Source organism: Chelon labrosus, assembly GCF_963514085.1.
Source record: "Chelon labrosus genome assembly, chromosome: 1".
NCBI lineage: Eukaryota > Metazoa > Chordata > Actinopteri > Mugiliformes > Mugilidae > Chelon > Chelon labrosus.
In genome coordinates, this window is record NC_140337.1 from 14,544,460 (window position 1) to 14,561,418 (window position 16,959).

General features: G+C 42.3%; 1 protein-coding gene across 1 annotated transcript; it reads right to left on the reverse strand.

Annotated features, from left to right (window-relative positions):
• Positions 1-1,697: 1,697 nt before the first annotated feature.
• Positions 1,698-16,599, reverse strand: synpo2a (synaptopodin 2a). Its single transcript, XM_084546393.1, has 4 exons — positions 16,356-16,599; positions 9,463-9,614; positions 7,571-8,364; positions 1,698-5,840 (listed from the first exon to the last, which is right to left on the reverse strand). Exons 1-4 carry the CDS (start codon positions 16,461-16,463, stop codon positions 2,107-2,109), a joined length of 4,788 nt encoding a protein of 1,595 aa, XP_084402519.1. The 5' UTR covers positions 16,464-16,599; the 3' UTR covers positions 1,698-2,106.
• Positions 16,600-16,959: the final 360 nt, after the last annotated feature.

Consider the following 16,959-nt stretch of genomic DNA (forward strand, 5'->3'; position numbering starts at 1 on the left):
TTAAATACCCAGACTGCTGAGGGTTATTCTGTGTGAAAAAACTCATCTGTACCCGCTCACTGTCTCTTGCAATACATTCTGCTACATATTATGGGCATGCAGATAAGACAGTGCTGCCATCATGTGGTGAAAGATGTGCACCGTCAGCAAGTGGTACATGACGGAGAAACAAAAAAGCAGAAAAGAAGAGAATGTGATAAATAGACAAAGGCTATGCAAGTCAAGGGGGAAGAAATTCTCTGCTGACTCAGGTATCTGGTAAGTTTACAATGGCAGCTATACTGGATTACTACTGGATTACACATGAATGTTGTAAATGTCTACCTGCAAAATCTGCAGAATGCAACACACTTTATGCTAGAGCTTGTCCAGGTCTATAAGAAATTACATTTGAAGATCAGATGATCGATGCATATGTGGATCATCTGTCCTGTCTTATTCTGATTAATGCATTCGTTTAGCAGTAACATATTCATTTGGACTCTTATCTCTAAACCTCAGTTTTATTTTTCAAATAAGAACCATATTTTAATTAATTTATATCTGAATAACAACATTAAAAAGTAGAATCGTCTTCAACAGGGAACATAAAAACAAGTATGTGGAAGACAAAGAATAAACATGTGTAATCAGCCAATGAGGTAGTGGTGGAGTCAAATTTCTCCAGATATAGCTGAAATCTGCCAACTGAAAAGGCCATTTGATATTAACAAATTCCTTCCCTTTTTGAAAACGCATGACACAACATCGGTATATATTTCAGCAGGGGGGGGCGCTCACTTATCCAGTGAGGTCACAGTGAAGTCACCTATCCAATAATACCCTGCAGAAGTGCATCATCGGGTAGTCATTCTGCAGGAATGTGCTTTGCTGGCAGTTTGAACTGTATTCTGATTTACTGTTGAAAAGTGCCTGATTTGTTACTGCAATACATGTCAGTATTTATAATACTGGTGTAGAAGTGGTAAAATTAAGCAAGATGAAAAGAAGAGAGACTAAAAGGGCATGCACAAAGGACAAAGGAAAGGAAACCAAACAAGGATAAAAGACAGTTTAATGGCACTGCGGTGAATCATACAGAAAGTGCACTATGAAGAGAAACACACGAAGAAAAAGGAAAAAGAAAAGAACATGAAGCAGCCCTGTACCAAAAATATATCTGTGACCATTACCAGGCTGGTGATCTTTTCAAAAATTATTCTTTTATATATCATTCATCATCAGTTCATAGATATACAACAATTCCAGGAGAAGGTGATATTGTCGGTTATCTGAAAAGACATACTACGAAGGTCTTAAAGATAGTAGCGTTAACTGGCTTAAGTTGAAATTTAAGCCTACTCTCTGGAACTAAGATTTCCCTCTCACGAAGGCTGGTTAAATATAGTTCCTAACATGACGCAACAGCTGGCAAAAAGCTTAAAATAAAACCAACCCTCTTAAGTGTGTGCTATGGATAAGACACTGGGGAAAGGCACTGAATAATAAAAAAAAAACTAATTACTGATCATTTTATGTTTAAGCAAGCCAGAGTTTGTTATCACAGTGAGAACTGCTTCGTTCTGTGGCTAGAAAACGTCCTGAAACTCCAGAGTTGTTACACAGTCTCTGTATTGACATCTCTGACTTTGTAAATTTAGCTTTCTGCTTGGTATCCTTACACCCCACAGACCCCACCCTTCTCAGTTACACCTTTACTTTTTCAACCCTGTTTATTTACTTGATTAAACTTTATTTTATTTCAGTTCCTATTATCTTACCTTATCTATCATTAGGACCATTTAGCATTTTCTTCTTTTCAAAAATCAACTTTCCTTTTTTCGCTATCTAGTGTCATTCACCTCTGATTTCTCATCACTTTCTTTCAGTTTACACTGAGCATGATGCTCACCCTACATTCTTATACTGTGTCCTCTTTAGATTCAATTTCCTATAAAAATGTCAACCGTTCAATTTGACACTTTTGAAAACATTTACTTACATTCTTATTTTCAATGTGTTAATGGTTTTGGATTAACTCTCAAAACTTTCAAGCTCTGCCCTGTGACACTGACAACTACAGGTGGAGGTAAAGATAGTCCCAAACATGTCATAATTCTATGAGAATCACTCTTTTTCAACTGCTGTAGGCTTCCACACTTGGGCTGAGCTCTTTTTGGCTGTAAACTTAGGCTTAGGAGCAGCTACAGTGTTTCCACCAGATGCAGATTCAGGCCTTGCAGCCATAGGGAAAGTTGGAGCAATATAGCTACTAGGAGGCTGTGGTTGGTAAGGTACAGAGGGAGTTGCTAGATAGGGAGGGCTATTGGCTGGCTGGTAAGGAGCCTGTAATGCCTGTTGGTAGGGAAGATTTGGAGATTGAGGTTCTTGGGGATGATAAGCAGGTGGGGCAGGTTGTTGATATTGTTGATTGTATGTTTGCTGGTATTGACCACCAGGAGGTTGCTGATAAGGGTTAGACGGAGGATAAACATTAGCTTGGGGTTGCTGATAGTGACCATCGTGCATCACAGGCTGCATGGGCATCCCATAGGCTTGTTGAGGATATGGGGCACTAAAAGGTCCAGCTTGCTGGACTGGGGCCATTTGCTCATATCTAACTGCTTGGTTGTCGGCAGGTGGATTAGGAGGTGAACAGCTAGGTTTAGGTGCAGAAGGCTTGGCAGCCTCTGGTTCTGGGCCAAAGATAAAAAGTGAAGAATTTAGCTGATAGGGTTGATGCTTCATGACATCTATAACATTGAGAGGTTTAGGGGCAGGTTTCTGTTTGTCTTTTTTCTTTGCTTTGGTTGAAGGGCTACTTGGAGGGGGCTGCTTTGCTGCTGCTGGTGGATAAGATGGGGACAGAATAGGATTGTATGCCCGTGGAGGTGGAGCACGTACATTGGGAGTATATTTCCACTCATTCGGTAAGGAAGGAGTTGGTGATGTTGGCCGACTTGCTTTGTTTGCTTCCACAGTCTCAGAGTCCACAACAAACTTCTCCATACGAGACTGCCTCTTGGCAAACATATCAGCTCCTTTCCCTCTGACGGCTGGCATCTCAAAAGCTGAACCTGCGGATGATGGGTTTAAGACAGTCGCCATTGGGTTGATCGGTGGCGAATCTCTTTGACCAATACTAAAAGAGTGCATTCGCTGAGGTGGAGGTGGAGGGCTCTGATTTTGTGGAGCATTTTGCTGTGGATGCCAAGGTTTTGGAGAGGGGCGAGTGTTGACAGTCACAGGTGTTTGTTGTGACTGTGGTGTCCACGCATTCACAGGCGTCTGAGGTTGTGTCTGAGCTGGAGACCATGTATTCATTTGTGGTTGTGGAGGAGTCTTCAAAGTGGATTGCTGCCAGTTTGGCTGTGATGTGGGTTGAGGTGGAACAGGTTGAGCCCACGGTGGCTGATTCTGGACCTGATTTTGCTCTTGGGTCCAAGAATTCATTGGATGCTGACCATGTTCAGCAGGGTGCTGCACCCATGAAGGCTGGGCCTGTGCCTGGGCAGGTGCTGGTGCCCATGGGTTTAAACTGGCTTGTGGCTGTTGTTGAGGTTGTGCTTGGGCTGCTTGGATCCAAGGTGGCTGTGCTTGGGGTTGAGATTGTGATGAGGGCCATGCATTGATTGAAGGTTGTTGTTGCTGTTGAGGCTGAGCTGAGACCCAAGGTGGTTGCGGTTGACTTGGTGTTTGGGGCTGTTGCCATGTTTGTTGCATAGCCTGATGCTGTGGTTGCTGAACCCATGGCGGTTGCAGCTGGGATTCTGGCTGAACCTGTTGAACCCAAGGAGGTTGTGCTTGGGATTCTTTCTGGGCTTGTTGCACCCATGGTGGTTGATGTTGAGGGTCTGATTGTAATGGCTGGGTCCATGGGCTCTGAGGTTGAGGCTGCATGGGTTCCTGAGTTTGACCCCAAGTTGGCTGTGGTTGCTGTTGGTGTGGCTGCTCATGAGAGGGTGTCCAGGTTGGCTGAACCTGTGACTGAGATTGTGGTTGCTCACAAGACTGGGCCCAGGGTGGCTGAGCTTGTCTATCTGCTTGCTCCTGGGGTTCTTGAGTCCAGGATGGTTGGATTTGAGCGGTCCAAGTATTTGTGGGAGGTTGAGGCTGTGCTTGATTCTGAATAGGATTACGTGTTACCCAAGGCGGCTGTGGTGGGGACTGACTTGGAGGTGGTTCTTGTGGCTGCACTTGACCTGGATGCCAAGAAGGTGAAGATACTTGTTGCTGTGGTTGTGTTCCACCCCAGGTAGTTGCAGGGGCAGACTCAGGCTGCACAGCACAATTAATATGACTATTTTCCTCCTGAGCTGTCACTTGCAAAGGCTGTTGTTGAGGTTCAGGCTGTGGAAGAGTCCATGCATGCTGTTCTGCTGTGGCTGTGTTGGCAGGAGTCTCCTGGGGGGCAGGAAAGGGAGAGGGCTCAGGGGCAGGGGCAGGGGCAGGTGCAGAGGTTGGCTCTAGTTCTGGAGCAGGAGTATTCTCTGTGGTGGGGGCAACAGCAGGTGTGGATATGCTATTTTCAGCGGGCTGAGGCATGTCCTGGTTGGTAGTTTCTATTGGTGGGGACCAAGGAAGAGAGTTTGGATTGATCACAGGCTTTGGGGCAACTGGTGGAGGAGTCTTGTGTTTAAGTCGCTGAGACTGGAGGAAATTACAAGCCTCAGCCCCAAGGCTAAGATAGTCTTCCTCAGGTCCTGACTCAAAACCCAACTTCTTATCACTTTTGTTGAGAAGGTTCAGCAGTGCTGGGTTAGGTGATACTTTTGGAGCTTCCTTAAATGTGAACATAGGCTTGCCAGTATTCCTTTTCCTTGCATCTAATAAAAAGCCTGTCTTAATTGCAGGAGTAGAAATTCGTTCATCACGGGAAGCTATCTGCTCTCCTTGACCCACAGAATCTTGATTGTTCCCACTCATTGCATGAGAATAAGGGGTAGCCGCAATGTTTTCTGCTGTGAAAGGCTTTGCAGTACGATTGCTCAAAGAACTCTGAATTTCACTGGTTTGATGTTGGACTGTGCCATTGATGTTTGAAGAATAGTGCTGCATTTGCTGCTGCTCTTGAATGTATTCTTGTTGTTGCTGATACATTTGTTGTTGTTGTTGATAATGTTCATACTGCTGCTGTTGCTGTTGCTGTTGCTGCTGTTGCTGCTGCTGCTGCTGCTGCTGGTATTGTTGTTGGTACTGCTCCTGCTGTTGGTAGGTCTGTTGTTGCTGATAGTACTGTTGTTCTTGATATTGCTGGTACTGCTGTTGGCTTTGTTGGTGCACATTTACATCCATGTAACCATGGCCCTCTGTTGTGGACTGCATGTAGGACTGCTCCATTATCTTCTTTCCAACCTCCGGCACTGCTTCCACGGGTATCCCTTGGCGCCTGAGCTCCTCATGTTCAGCAGAAATCTCATCCATCCTTTGACGCCGCTGGGCAAACATTACGGCACCCTTGCCTTTGGTTTCCGGCAAACACTCCATCTCTGCTTGGTTGTTCAAGTTCCTTTCAATTTCAAGGAGGCCCTTGTCCAAGCTGAGAGTCAGCACACCTTTGCTACTGTGGACATTAGTGAGTAAATGCTTGCCCAGTTCAGAATCGTCGTGCGCTACAAGGGTAAACTCAACAGTTTGTCCGTTTTCTTCGTCCTCTTCGTCACTGTACTCTGGTTCGTCTTCTCCTGTGCCGTAGCTCACAAGTGTGTATTTCTTGGCCCTCTGACGATGTTTCTTGAACATCAACACCCCTTTGTTATTGGGGTTGGGTGGAGCAGCCGAGAGAAGGAGAGCAATACGTTTACATTTGGACTTGGCCTCCTTCACCTGTTTCTCAGACAGGCTCTCGCTACGCCTGAGCCCTGTAAAAAGAAGAACATAAGAGAGATCTGTGTTTAGAGCAGATTAAGAAAAGAGTCCTAGAGGAGGAATACAAAGAGTTCTTCTCTTGGCTGAATTTCATCTGAATTAAAGGTATCAATATATTTAATATCTTCCAGTGGAGTAAAAATTTTGTTTTTACTCCGTCTGTTTTGGTAAAATAAAACTTCAGTTCTTGAAATAGTACACCCTAGGACACAATTAGTGAAGATTCAGTTTGAATTTCTTTGATCACTGACTTAAGGGCAACTTCAAAGAAGTCTTGCATGCAGTATCTGCATTGCTCATGTAACTGTAGTTAATTAAATTACTGCATATTATGTATCTAGAAAGCTGTTTTTTTTTTTCTTTTTATAAACCACCCTCAGATTTCTCCACCCTAAGTGTGAACTGGAAAATACATGCAACATATACTGTCATAAATGCTTACTCGAGTAATTTGGTGACGGATGATACAAGTTTTTGGAAAAAGTACAAGGAAAATAATTTCAGCTTGTAACATTAACATCAACTGTCTGTACAAAAAAGCTTTAAAAATACACACGATGTCCTCGGTAGAAGCAGAAACAGAAAATGACAACAAACTATTAACAGTAAATGTACCGTGGCTAAACTGATTCCAATAAATAGACTATAAACTATACAATTAATTCCTTCACATAACTAACAATACATGAGTTCACATGTGATATTTAGATGCCTTTTGCTGTATATTTATGTACTCTACATTTGTAACTGTGTTGCTCTAAATGTGCTCGTTCAGCTGAACAGAAAATATCGGCGTATAAAGCAATAATGAAGTTCTGTGATCCGTGTCTAATACTCTCATGTTCACTGACAATGCACAACATTAAATCGGTCATTCATCCCCGTAAAGGATCCAACGATTAAAGATAGCCCGCATGCAATAAATCCACCAGGGCCAGAGTGTCTTCACCAGTCCTTATCTGTAAGCTGACAAGTCCTCCACGTAAAAATAAAGGAAAGTTCTTATTAAATCTATCACATTTGCAGACACTTCAATAACAGACACCACATGAAAAAAACAATCAAATCATCCAATAATGCCAGGGCGTAATAAAACAACAAGTAGGCTTACTTTTTTATACTCTTGCAGGACTAACCTGAAGGTGGAGGAGGACACAGCAGGAGTGAGCAACAGAGTCACTTATTTAGCTCAGTTAAAGCACTCAGTTTGAAAGGATCAGGTAACGGTCTAGGGTAGCATATGCTGGTGTCTGTCAAAGGGCCACTTCTGCAGGCATCATCAGCGTGCTGGTGTTATATTTATGCCTCCTACATACTCTGAGGAACGCCTCAATATCCATATTCACACCGCCAACTATTTGAATTGATAATTAAAGAACCCCACAGATGACCAATTCAATGTCATTGATTTTGATATTTTTATTTTAGTTTTTGTCATTACACTGTGTCTCTCTATTGTCACAATTCGAGTTAGAGCCGGATGTGTCTGCTTAAAATGCAAGGACTGAGAACCCTCCTCTAAGTGCGGTGACAGACACATACTATTTTGAGGAGTACACACAGTGGACATCAGGCTTGGGAATGCACACATGTTGACAAATGCAAGTTGGTGTTGGAGATTTTAAGAACAGATCCTTACTACCCACACACTCACACAGAGAAAAGAAATGCACACTGGGATGACAGTCAGTGGTACAAAAGGTAATGGTTCAAGGGTACTTACTGGAGTGCTTTGGTCGATGCTTGTTGGGTTTGTCTTGATCCCCCTCAGACTCAGAGTCCTGCTCTTCTGCCTGTGTCGCCTCTTCTGGGGGAATTTCAAATGAGACGGTAAAGGACCCAGGAGCACCCTCGGAGTGCCCTCCTCCTTCTTCTCCTTCACTTTGGGATCCAAGTCTTTCATTGACCCTGGGGCCACCCACACTCAGGATGCCCCTCCCTGTTCCTGATGCTGCTTGCTGCTGCAAAATGACCTCCACCTGCCCAAGCATTGAAGGGGAGCTGAGCACCACTCCATGCTGGCCGAGCGGCTCTCTGTCAGAGCATGGTACATAGTGAGATAGGGTGGTGGTATGGATACTCTCAACAGCCTCTCTGGTTGAAAGTCCCCCCTCAATCCCAAGAGCACTCCCAAGAGAGGTGCAGCCGAAGTCATCCAAGGTTTGCTCAGATAACGCCACCTGGAGCTCGACCATGTCCCCTGGGGAGAAGCACCGCTGTACCTCGTCATCATTCTTCTTAAAAACAGGCTCCCTACCCCTCTGATCATCACACGAGGGAGCATGTAGCTCAGTGCAAAGCAGCTGGCGTGTCTTGGTAAACTCTGTGTCGCTGTCCAACTCCCCGTGGTAGGGCTCGTCCTGGCACTCAGATATGTAGAGTTCCCTTGGGCTCTGGGACTTGTGCTTAGGGGAGAAGATGTGTAGGACGGTGCTCTCTACAGCCTCACCAGAAGAGGCCCTCTCAGCACAGCATGTCCCCTCTGATTCACTATCTTCAGGGGATGTGGAGCTGTATCTTTCAGAGAAGAGAGGGAAACAGAAATGAACAGTGAGGCAAATTGAGTTCATCATTAACATAACATAACGGCGCTTCTTATTTTACTTGTCCTTTGCTGTGAACAGATTCAGTATTCAGGCTAATAAAATCTGTATTGGCCTTCAAACCACCTCATATAAGTAAAGGTTACTTCTACATAGAAGGCAGAGGTAATATCCACAAATCTGTCAAGCAATCAAGTAGATTTAATCCTCATGAAGTAAGTTAATCTAAAAAGGTCAGGGCACTGAGGTGGAAAGTAATCACGTTTCGACATCACTTTGCCTAATTTACACTTTCAAGGTCAGGTTGGAGTAACAGAATGCTACAGTTTGTGACTGCAGTCATTGAATTTAAGTCAATTACCCCGAAAAGACTAGCCCTTTGCCTCAAAAAGAGTCACGTATCTTCATATATTTCAAGGACTGCGATCTGCAGTCATCTGCTCTGCTACGCAGTCAGAGAAATATTATTAGCACAAACAAACCTTAACTGTGTGGATCTGCTAATGCCCCACAACCCTAACCCACACTGCATATAGCTTCAAACAACTGCAGTTCAAAAGCAGGCACACTAACAAACAGGCAGCGTTATAAGAGGACACCTGATAAACAGACAAGCAACGCCAGCTGATTAATAGCTGAGCAGCTGCATGCCAATCAGACACACTAATCTTTAACACCTTGCATCTGCCAGCTGGAAGGTCGGCATGGCTAACACACATTACCTCATTATAGTACACACAGACATGCATGCACATACGCACAGAGACACCCAGGAGTTAGCTGAACTATGCAAAAGGGCACAGGTCATAAAACAACGTGCTATTAAAATGCTAATACAATGGTGGCAAGGATCAGTCTGAAACCACGGCTCAGTTGTCATCATGCATGGACTTTGCAGTGTTGTTCATTGTGTTTTCAGGGACTTGGTTTATCTTATGTTTCAGTTTATTTCACTCAAGTGACACCCCGTGAATCTGATGAAGACATCATATTGTGTTTTTGTTACGTCCCAACTTCAGAAGTTGTACTGCACAGGATCTCAGCTGAACACACAGCAAACACACAGCGCTACCTTTTGACGAGCAGCTGCAGAGTGTCGATGGATGTGTCGATAAGAGCAAACGCTCGTAAAAGGGTGAGATCGGCACATGGCTCCCCGTTCACTGACACCACCTCATCGCCGTCCCGCACTCCTGCCAGGAAGGCCCGACCACCCTCCTCCACCTGCGGGGGACAAAACAGAACAAAAACACACAACAGATCAGTTAATAGTCTGAGTGACACCGAACAAGGGACCTGTGTGAACTCAGATGATGACACAAGCGTGCGGTGGACCCTCTCCAAGTGTGAGAAATGCCCTCTAACCCTCACACACAGCTCAGCTATGACAGTGCAGCTATTTACAGGAAGCCAAAATAAATCATGCATGAAACGTTTGACAGTTGCTGCTAAGGTCAGAAAGCAGAAACTTATCTCTCAGGTCAGTGTCTCAAATCCACTTTTATGTGGAAAAGCAAAAGAATAGCTGTATTTTAGTTGCATTTTGGGTCCTAAAAATGCAGTCATATGGCCATAAAATAAAATAAATCCAAGAAAATGAGAATGAACTGCAAAATGATAATGATAACAACGTAAGCAAAATTCTATGTTAGTATAGCTGGCTGATGCTGAGTACAGAGCTATGTCTAGGGACTCCTTCCTTTGATTTTTTTTAATTAGCTGTCTCCTTTGATGTGCATTAAGTTCAAGCCAGGCCAGAACGCCAGCGTGCGCAGAGGGATTCTGGATCATTAATATTTTAAAGATATTAAATGAGCATAAATGAACTAAAAATATACAAAGTCACCCCAGAGTAAATCAACAATTTGTACAATACACAATTTGCTGTACAAACAGAGTTGCACACATAGAAGACACATCTTTAATAATTCTACCTTGAATTTCAACTGTACCTCTGCATATTATGGCTGTAGGCCAGCCCTGTGTAGATCCATTTAAAGGGCACCTCTTTACAGAGTTAAACCAATGACTGATGGTTTCATTTTCTTGTAATTGGTTCCTGAAGCCTATAAAATGGTTCATTAATTGTGGATTTAATATGGAGAAATGCCCCATAACTTGTGAACAAAAGCCCACTCATACCGCTAGGGGGATGAATTATTACTTTACTACAGTGCAGTTAGAGGACCTGCAATCAGGTTGAAGGCATTTAGTAAATATTAAAAATACACAGTCTTGTATAAGGTCTGCAATACTTCTCTGATTCCCTAAGACCATACTGAAAATTGCATCTAATCCCACCCACTTTCTCTCCTTCTCAAACACAGACAACATGCCATGCAAATAATTCTGAAATACTGATAAAGCTGCACAACTCATTCAACTAAGTCATGTATCTTAATCTTTTGGATAATCCCCCTGCGGGAGTCATGTACAAGGTTACAGAGTTTTTGACATCAGAATCAATACTGGTTCATCTATGGCACTAAGCAGGAGAGATAAGTGACCATGTTACTCTGCCACTGATGAATGTCCCAATTTAACAACACAGTCCCCCTGGCTTATTTCATTAAGGATACAGAGAATTGTGTACCGGCGAGCAGCAGCCACATAAACAGTACAACTGCTCCCAATTCAGAGATTTCACAACTGAAAATCATGATTAACACAATACAGACAAATGTTCATGTAAATTGTGCTTTCTGATAGCTTCCTGGATGATACATAAAATGCCAAGCAGATAATATTGCATTGTGAGTTACAACTGATAAAATAAAAGCAAATAACTCTTATTCAACATTCTTTGTTTTCCAGTGTACTGGTGTAAATATATACAAAAAATAATAGGTGTATTATTTATATGTATTGTCAAATATATCTAATCAAAACTAAATAAATAGTACTATAACTTTAAAATAAGTTGTAAATTTTAATAAAAATGTTTTCCATACTCGATGCAGCTCTACTGTAAAAGCTTGCAGTTATCTAACCTAATCACTAGATGGCAATGTTCACACATGTTTCACGAAAAGGAACCAGAGGAAAATCCCTGACTGAGCAAAACAGATGAAGATAACACAACATTATTTTGTTCCCCTGTTACTTTTAATTATTAGAAATTTGCTCTACCAAAACCATAGTAACACTGATTATAATCTGCTACAAAAGTAAGTGTTCAAACACAAATATAACCAGACAACTTTACTCCAAAGAATGACACCGCTATCCTGTATATACAAAATCATTTTACAAGTTACCTTATAGAGCTGCTAACTTTCATATAAAACACTCCTGGCTCCCTCCATACTCCACTTTTTAAGAGTTAGCAGCGGGCAAACAGGCCCTATAAGGCAGTCACTGTGCATGTCTACTGGGACTCACACCTCACTACAGGGAGGATGGTTTTTGTCTGGAATGCCACAGCAACCACCCGTGCTCCAAAAAAGGAGGGGAAACATTTGTCGGTGTATCTCCTCGCAACACAAAGATACACAGCAATGTTCAAAGGAGGCAGATAGTGACTGAGTCTTGTGGAAAAAATAAATAAATATATGCAGCAACTGTGCTGGAGAGGAGAACATATAAATGCTACCGTTAGTGTCAGAAGAGAAGGACATAAACTGTCAGTTTTTCTCTTTCAGTTAAAATGCTTTCCAGGAATGTTGTTGTTAATTATCACATTTACTGCTGACATCACGAGGGTCTGTAATTAAACAACACTACGTGCCTCGGGAGCCTGTTTTCAAATGGTCTACTTAATAGGCTTAAATGCAACAGAAAAGCAGAGGAACTACAGAAATGCATGATGTGTCCGCATCGCTTTGGGCAGTTCCTGCCGTTTGCAGCTTTGAACAATTATGTTTTTTACATTTCAGGTAAATATTTTCCAGCTGCCTTGCAGGCAACGCTCATACCATGTGAAAAGATTTACATTTAATGTTTGTTCTTTTATTGTCTTATAGCAGAGATGCTTTCTAACGGAGTGGATTTACTGGCAAATAATGTGAAAACGTGTTTATACTATTAATGATGCCATTTTCACTGACACTGTGGTTGGCAGTTGCTGGGGATAACTCAGCAACATAGGCAGTGATTAAAAAAATGATCCAAAATATGGCAAGAGTAATGAAATGCACTTTGATTGTTAAACCAAAATACTCAGGGTCGGGATCAAAATAATGGCACTGCAGATACAAGTGGCTGAAATTTCCTCTGTAATGTGAGAGGACTAAACCTTAGAGGTGGCATGAGGAGGAGCTCGGAGTACCGTTACGTCTCCTTTACATCTGAGCCAGTTGATGTGGCTTGGGAATCTGGGGAGGATGGCTCCAGGGCGCCTTCCTTTAGAGGTCTACCGGGGCATGCCATGCTCGGAGGTCACCTGGGGAAGGCCCAAGCTTTGCTGGCGCAATTACATATCTTGACTACCTTGGGATCCCGCATTAGGATTTACCATGCATTGCTACACAGAGTTTCTTGGGTAGTTTGACTACTGAATACAAGATGTCTCTTGCATCACTGACTGCCTTAATCCCGCCAGCAGGTACAACCCTCCATCGTGCACAGAGAAAGGTTTCAATTATCAAAGAAGAATTTAACACTCTGAAAGGTACATAATTCTGCACAGTGAAAGCCAAACATTCAAGAGAAAGCTTGGAAAGCTTAAATGGATATGCAATATATTGATATAACAACCATGTCAACACAAGGAATTCTACATGTAAGGTTGCCAAACTCAACAAAAGTAATTATGTGGATGCTCTTATGGTATTTCAAGCATCGCATGACGATCACATAGGTGATGAAGTATCAAAAATACTAAAAATATGTATTTTAGAGCTGAACAGCATCTTTTTAACACAACAATGGGGTGAAATATTAAAATACTCAACTGCAGAACAATAGAAATTCTTACCGTAATTTAACAAAAATAAAGATGCTATTATAGCATTTGAGATCATCTTTTTTTCTGCCATCATCGGGCAAGTTTAATAAAGCTTTGGCTGGCACTGACAAAGAGCATGCATAACTAGGAAGACTGCAATTCACAACTACATGGCCCAAATACAAAGCCGTTGGAGCGCTGGCCTTAACTTGTTTACATGATGTGAAACAGAAGGAGCAAACAAGCACACTCATGATCCGAGGTCACTGCCTTCTCCCAGGACTACAATGAGGAATGGAGCACAACGCCAAGACTCGGGTAATGGAAGGAGACGTTCAGCACTTTATTCTGATCGGGAAAACTGCACTGAATGACCGAGGCAACGGCATTTTTGCTGATTGTGTAGCAGCTTAATCAGGTTCCCATGGTGCACTATTAGGGCTAAAGCAGCAGCAACAAGAGCCCTATTTGCTCTTTAAAAGGTAAAGCAATCGTGCCAGAGAGGAAGAGTAATCATTCAAGATATAAATTTGATTTAATGCAGCGGGGATGAGTTCATGCCATATATAAACCTGGAAACTTTACTGTTACTTTGTCATTCAGTTTTCCATAACTGATCTGATGCATGTTGACATCTCACATACCAAGATGACATACCTAAGTATTTAGGCCAAAATGTCTGCTGTCCAAGTTGGACCGATTGCTCTTTATGGAATATCCCTTTCATATTAAAACATGTTACATTGGTAAATCTTTACCAAATGAGTGTTGCATGACGAGACAAGTAAAAGTTATGGTGCAGCTTCTGTTGCTTTAAAAATAAGGTGACATCATCAACTTTGTTCTCAGGCCAGGACTCCAAATAAGAGGGAAAATACAACCTCCCTTATATGGAAAGAACAGTTTAAGATTGGATAGCCCGTGCCCTTACACTACACAGCTTGTCAGTGCAGTGAACAATCACTTTCTCTCAGGGAACACAACACAGAACCATGGCATTCAACAGACGCTTTGGAAAACACATTCTATCAGAGGCAGGAGGGTCTCTAGCTCAAGAGTATTTGAGGTGATTTTTTTGGTATGTCGGCTCTCTTGACTTTTAAGTCACTGCCTTGGCTCTATGTCCACCCAGCAAGAGGAGTTTGAAGGTATGTTTGGAGTTATGCCTTCCAGATGAGGTGGACTAAAACTCCCAGATGTCCCGGGCTGAGGCATATGCATCATTTCTAGCTACTTCGCTTTAATAGGCCCACACTTACAGACTCTTATGTAACACATGAGAACACTTTGGTGGCTGGAATACTCTAAACACCACATTTATGTCTAAAATTAGAATGTAAAGTTTCACAAGAGAATTAAAAGTTAACAGTCACTGGAAGTCGGGGGCAAAAAAAAAAAAAAAAAAAAGACTTTAGTAGATGTTTGTTTGCTCAGCCTAACGGTTGTAGTTGTTCTTGGAATAGCACTTTATAAGTGTCACGTTAACCCATGTGCAGTCTTTTTTTCCATAAATCCTTCATGAGGTATTTGTTTAGAATAATGAAAATTAACAAGATGTTAAAGTTGCTGTGAATAAGCCAAATGCCAGACGTGAGCCAGGGATATCTTTCAGCATACAGGTTTATGAAATTTCATTAAAAGTATATAGGACATAATTATACCAATAAATGTGGGAATCACTTCTGTAATCACACAGAAATCCCAATAAAAGTCACAAATGAACTTCACTTCAGCCGTTAGACCCAGGTTAAGCCTCTAAGCCATTAAAGCCATTAAAATGATGTATTGATGCTTTCAGAGTCTGTGAAGCTTTGTATTCATGGAGCTTTGATGAGGCAGGAATGCAGCTCAACAGAAACATTTACATGTTCACTACTCAGGCGACAGTTGACGGTTAGATCTGTACGACTTGAGTGCCTGCGAACATCCATTATATGATGCCATATACAGAGGCCGCTCTTCATAGTAAAAGGCACCTGGCTTTATCTCTTCCAGTGCACACATACCTCTAAATATCTAGATGGTTTATTGAAGCTGCTCTGCATACATTTCTCCACAATTGACATTTTCATGGAAGTAAATGCATAAATTTAAAGAAGACTGAGTTCAGGTGGTCTAACCTGCAGAGATCCGTCCTTGCAGAGGCTCATTTATTGTGGTAGATTATCATTTGTTTATTTCAATAGACTTCTGAGCAGGAAACTGAGCTGGTGTTATGTCCACTATTATGCTCGCTTACGCTGAAAAGTTGTGAGCAATTGTATGCAACATTGCAAAGTCAATAAGATGTTGTACAACGAATAAACACATGTTTGAAAAGATTTCACCACAACTAGATAGTTTAACAGTAGCCTAATTTGTATTTGAAGCAATAAGCAGATGCACATTATTTCCTGAACTATGAAAATACAAATGTAAACTGATATTTAAATAACAGGCAACACTGAGAAGCAGTAGCCTACAATTTATTGCATTAAAATGTCATTACAATATGTTAAAGAATGCCTGTTCTGGAAGAAAGGTGGCTTCAACAGCAGACAGATAAAATTCTCCACTTACAAGGTTTATTACAGCATTATCGTGCTATGCAACCAAAGACTTCTTGTGGCAAAACTTGAAATTTGCCTCTTATCACTTATTTGAATGTTCTTTTAATGTCACGTCTGCATCCTCATAGCTTGGCTGACCGTTAGTGCCTCTTTTCTCAGACTTTCCCTCTTCAGATTAGTCGCTGGTCTAACTGATGCCTTTCTTTCTTGCTGAATTCGTTGTGACTGACACCAGATCACACTGCCTCCAGCTTCACACTCTCCCTTGGCCTTGACCATATAAGGGTGCCGAGGAATCTCTCACCAAAACACGGCCAACGCACACAAAAATGCAGCGACGCGCACTGCTCAGAATAATCCCTCTCCCACAGGAGTATTCAATTTATTTATTTTTTTCCTCACAGAACTTCGTAACCAACCTCCGCTAAAACCTTATACCAGGTAATCCAAACAGGGGAAATTACAGAACAAAACTTGTTTGTATCATCATTCTTGTAACGATCCAAGATAGAGACGAAAATAGAGAGATACCTGGGAAACAATGAAGGGTCTGTAGGTGACCCCCTCTCCCTCTTTTAGTGTGAATCCCCAGGGTGCGCCACCACGCAGCGTTACGCAGATGTAATCCCCAGTGCCCATGCTGCGCGCAGGTTCTCAGCCAAACTTCCACAGCGCGCTCATCGAGCTGTCAACCGGACCAGCTGCACTTTACACAAACTGCCTCCCCTGCACCGCTGTATAATCCCCATCATCCGAGTTTCTGCCCGAGTCCAGCCCGCTTCGGAAACGTCACGACGCACGGACACGCCTGCAGCGTTTGCGTGCAACTGGTGGTTTATTGCTCTAACAGCCTGTAACGTCTGTAAAAAGCTATAGCATCAGTTAACTTGGCAGAAAGGCTACTTAATGCATTCGTAAATGCCACTCGGTCTCCATAAAACCACAGAGTAGTTGATAAATAGGCATACACAGGACAAAAATATCACAAATCCTGATATATATAATTACTACGCAACATTGAATCGGAGGTCTGAGGTCCAAACTGTTCCCATCACTATATAATAATATAATAACCTACTATATATGACTAATAGAAATGTTTACAGTGTTTTTTCCATCTAATTTATGCATTTGG

Excerpts from the sequence above, each read along its gene's own strand:
- synpo2a (XM_084546393.1), bottom strand. The coding sequence starts at position 16,463 with ATGGGCACTGGGGATTACATCTGCGTAACGCTGCGTGGTGGCGCACCC. Across the intron at positions 9,615-16,355 it reads GACCCTTCATTGTTTCCCAG|GTGGAGGAGGGTGGTCGGGC; the intron begins GTATCTCTCTAT and ends TGTCCCCCGCAG. Across the intron at positions 5,841-7,570 it reads GCATCGACCAAAGCACTCCA|GGCTCAGGCGTAGCGAGAGC; the intron begins GTAAGTACCCTT and ends TTCTTTTTACAG.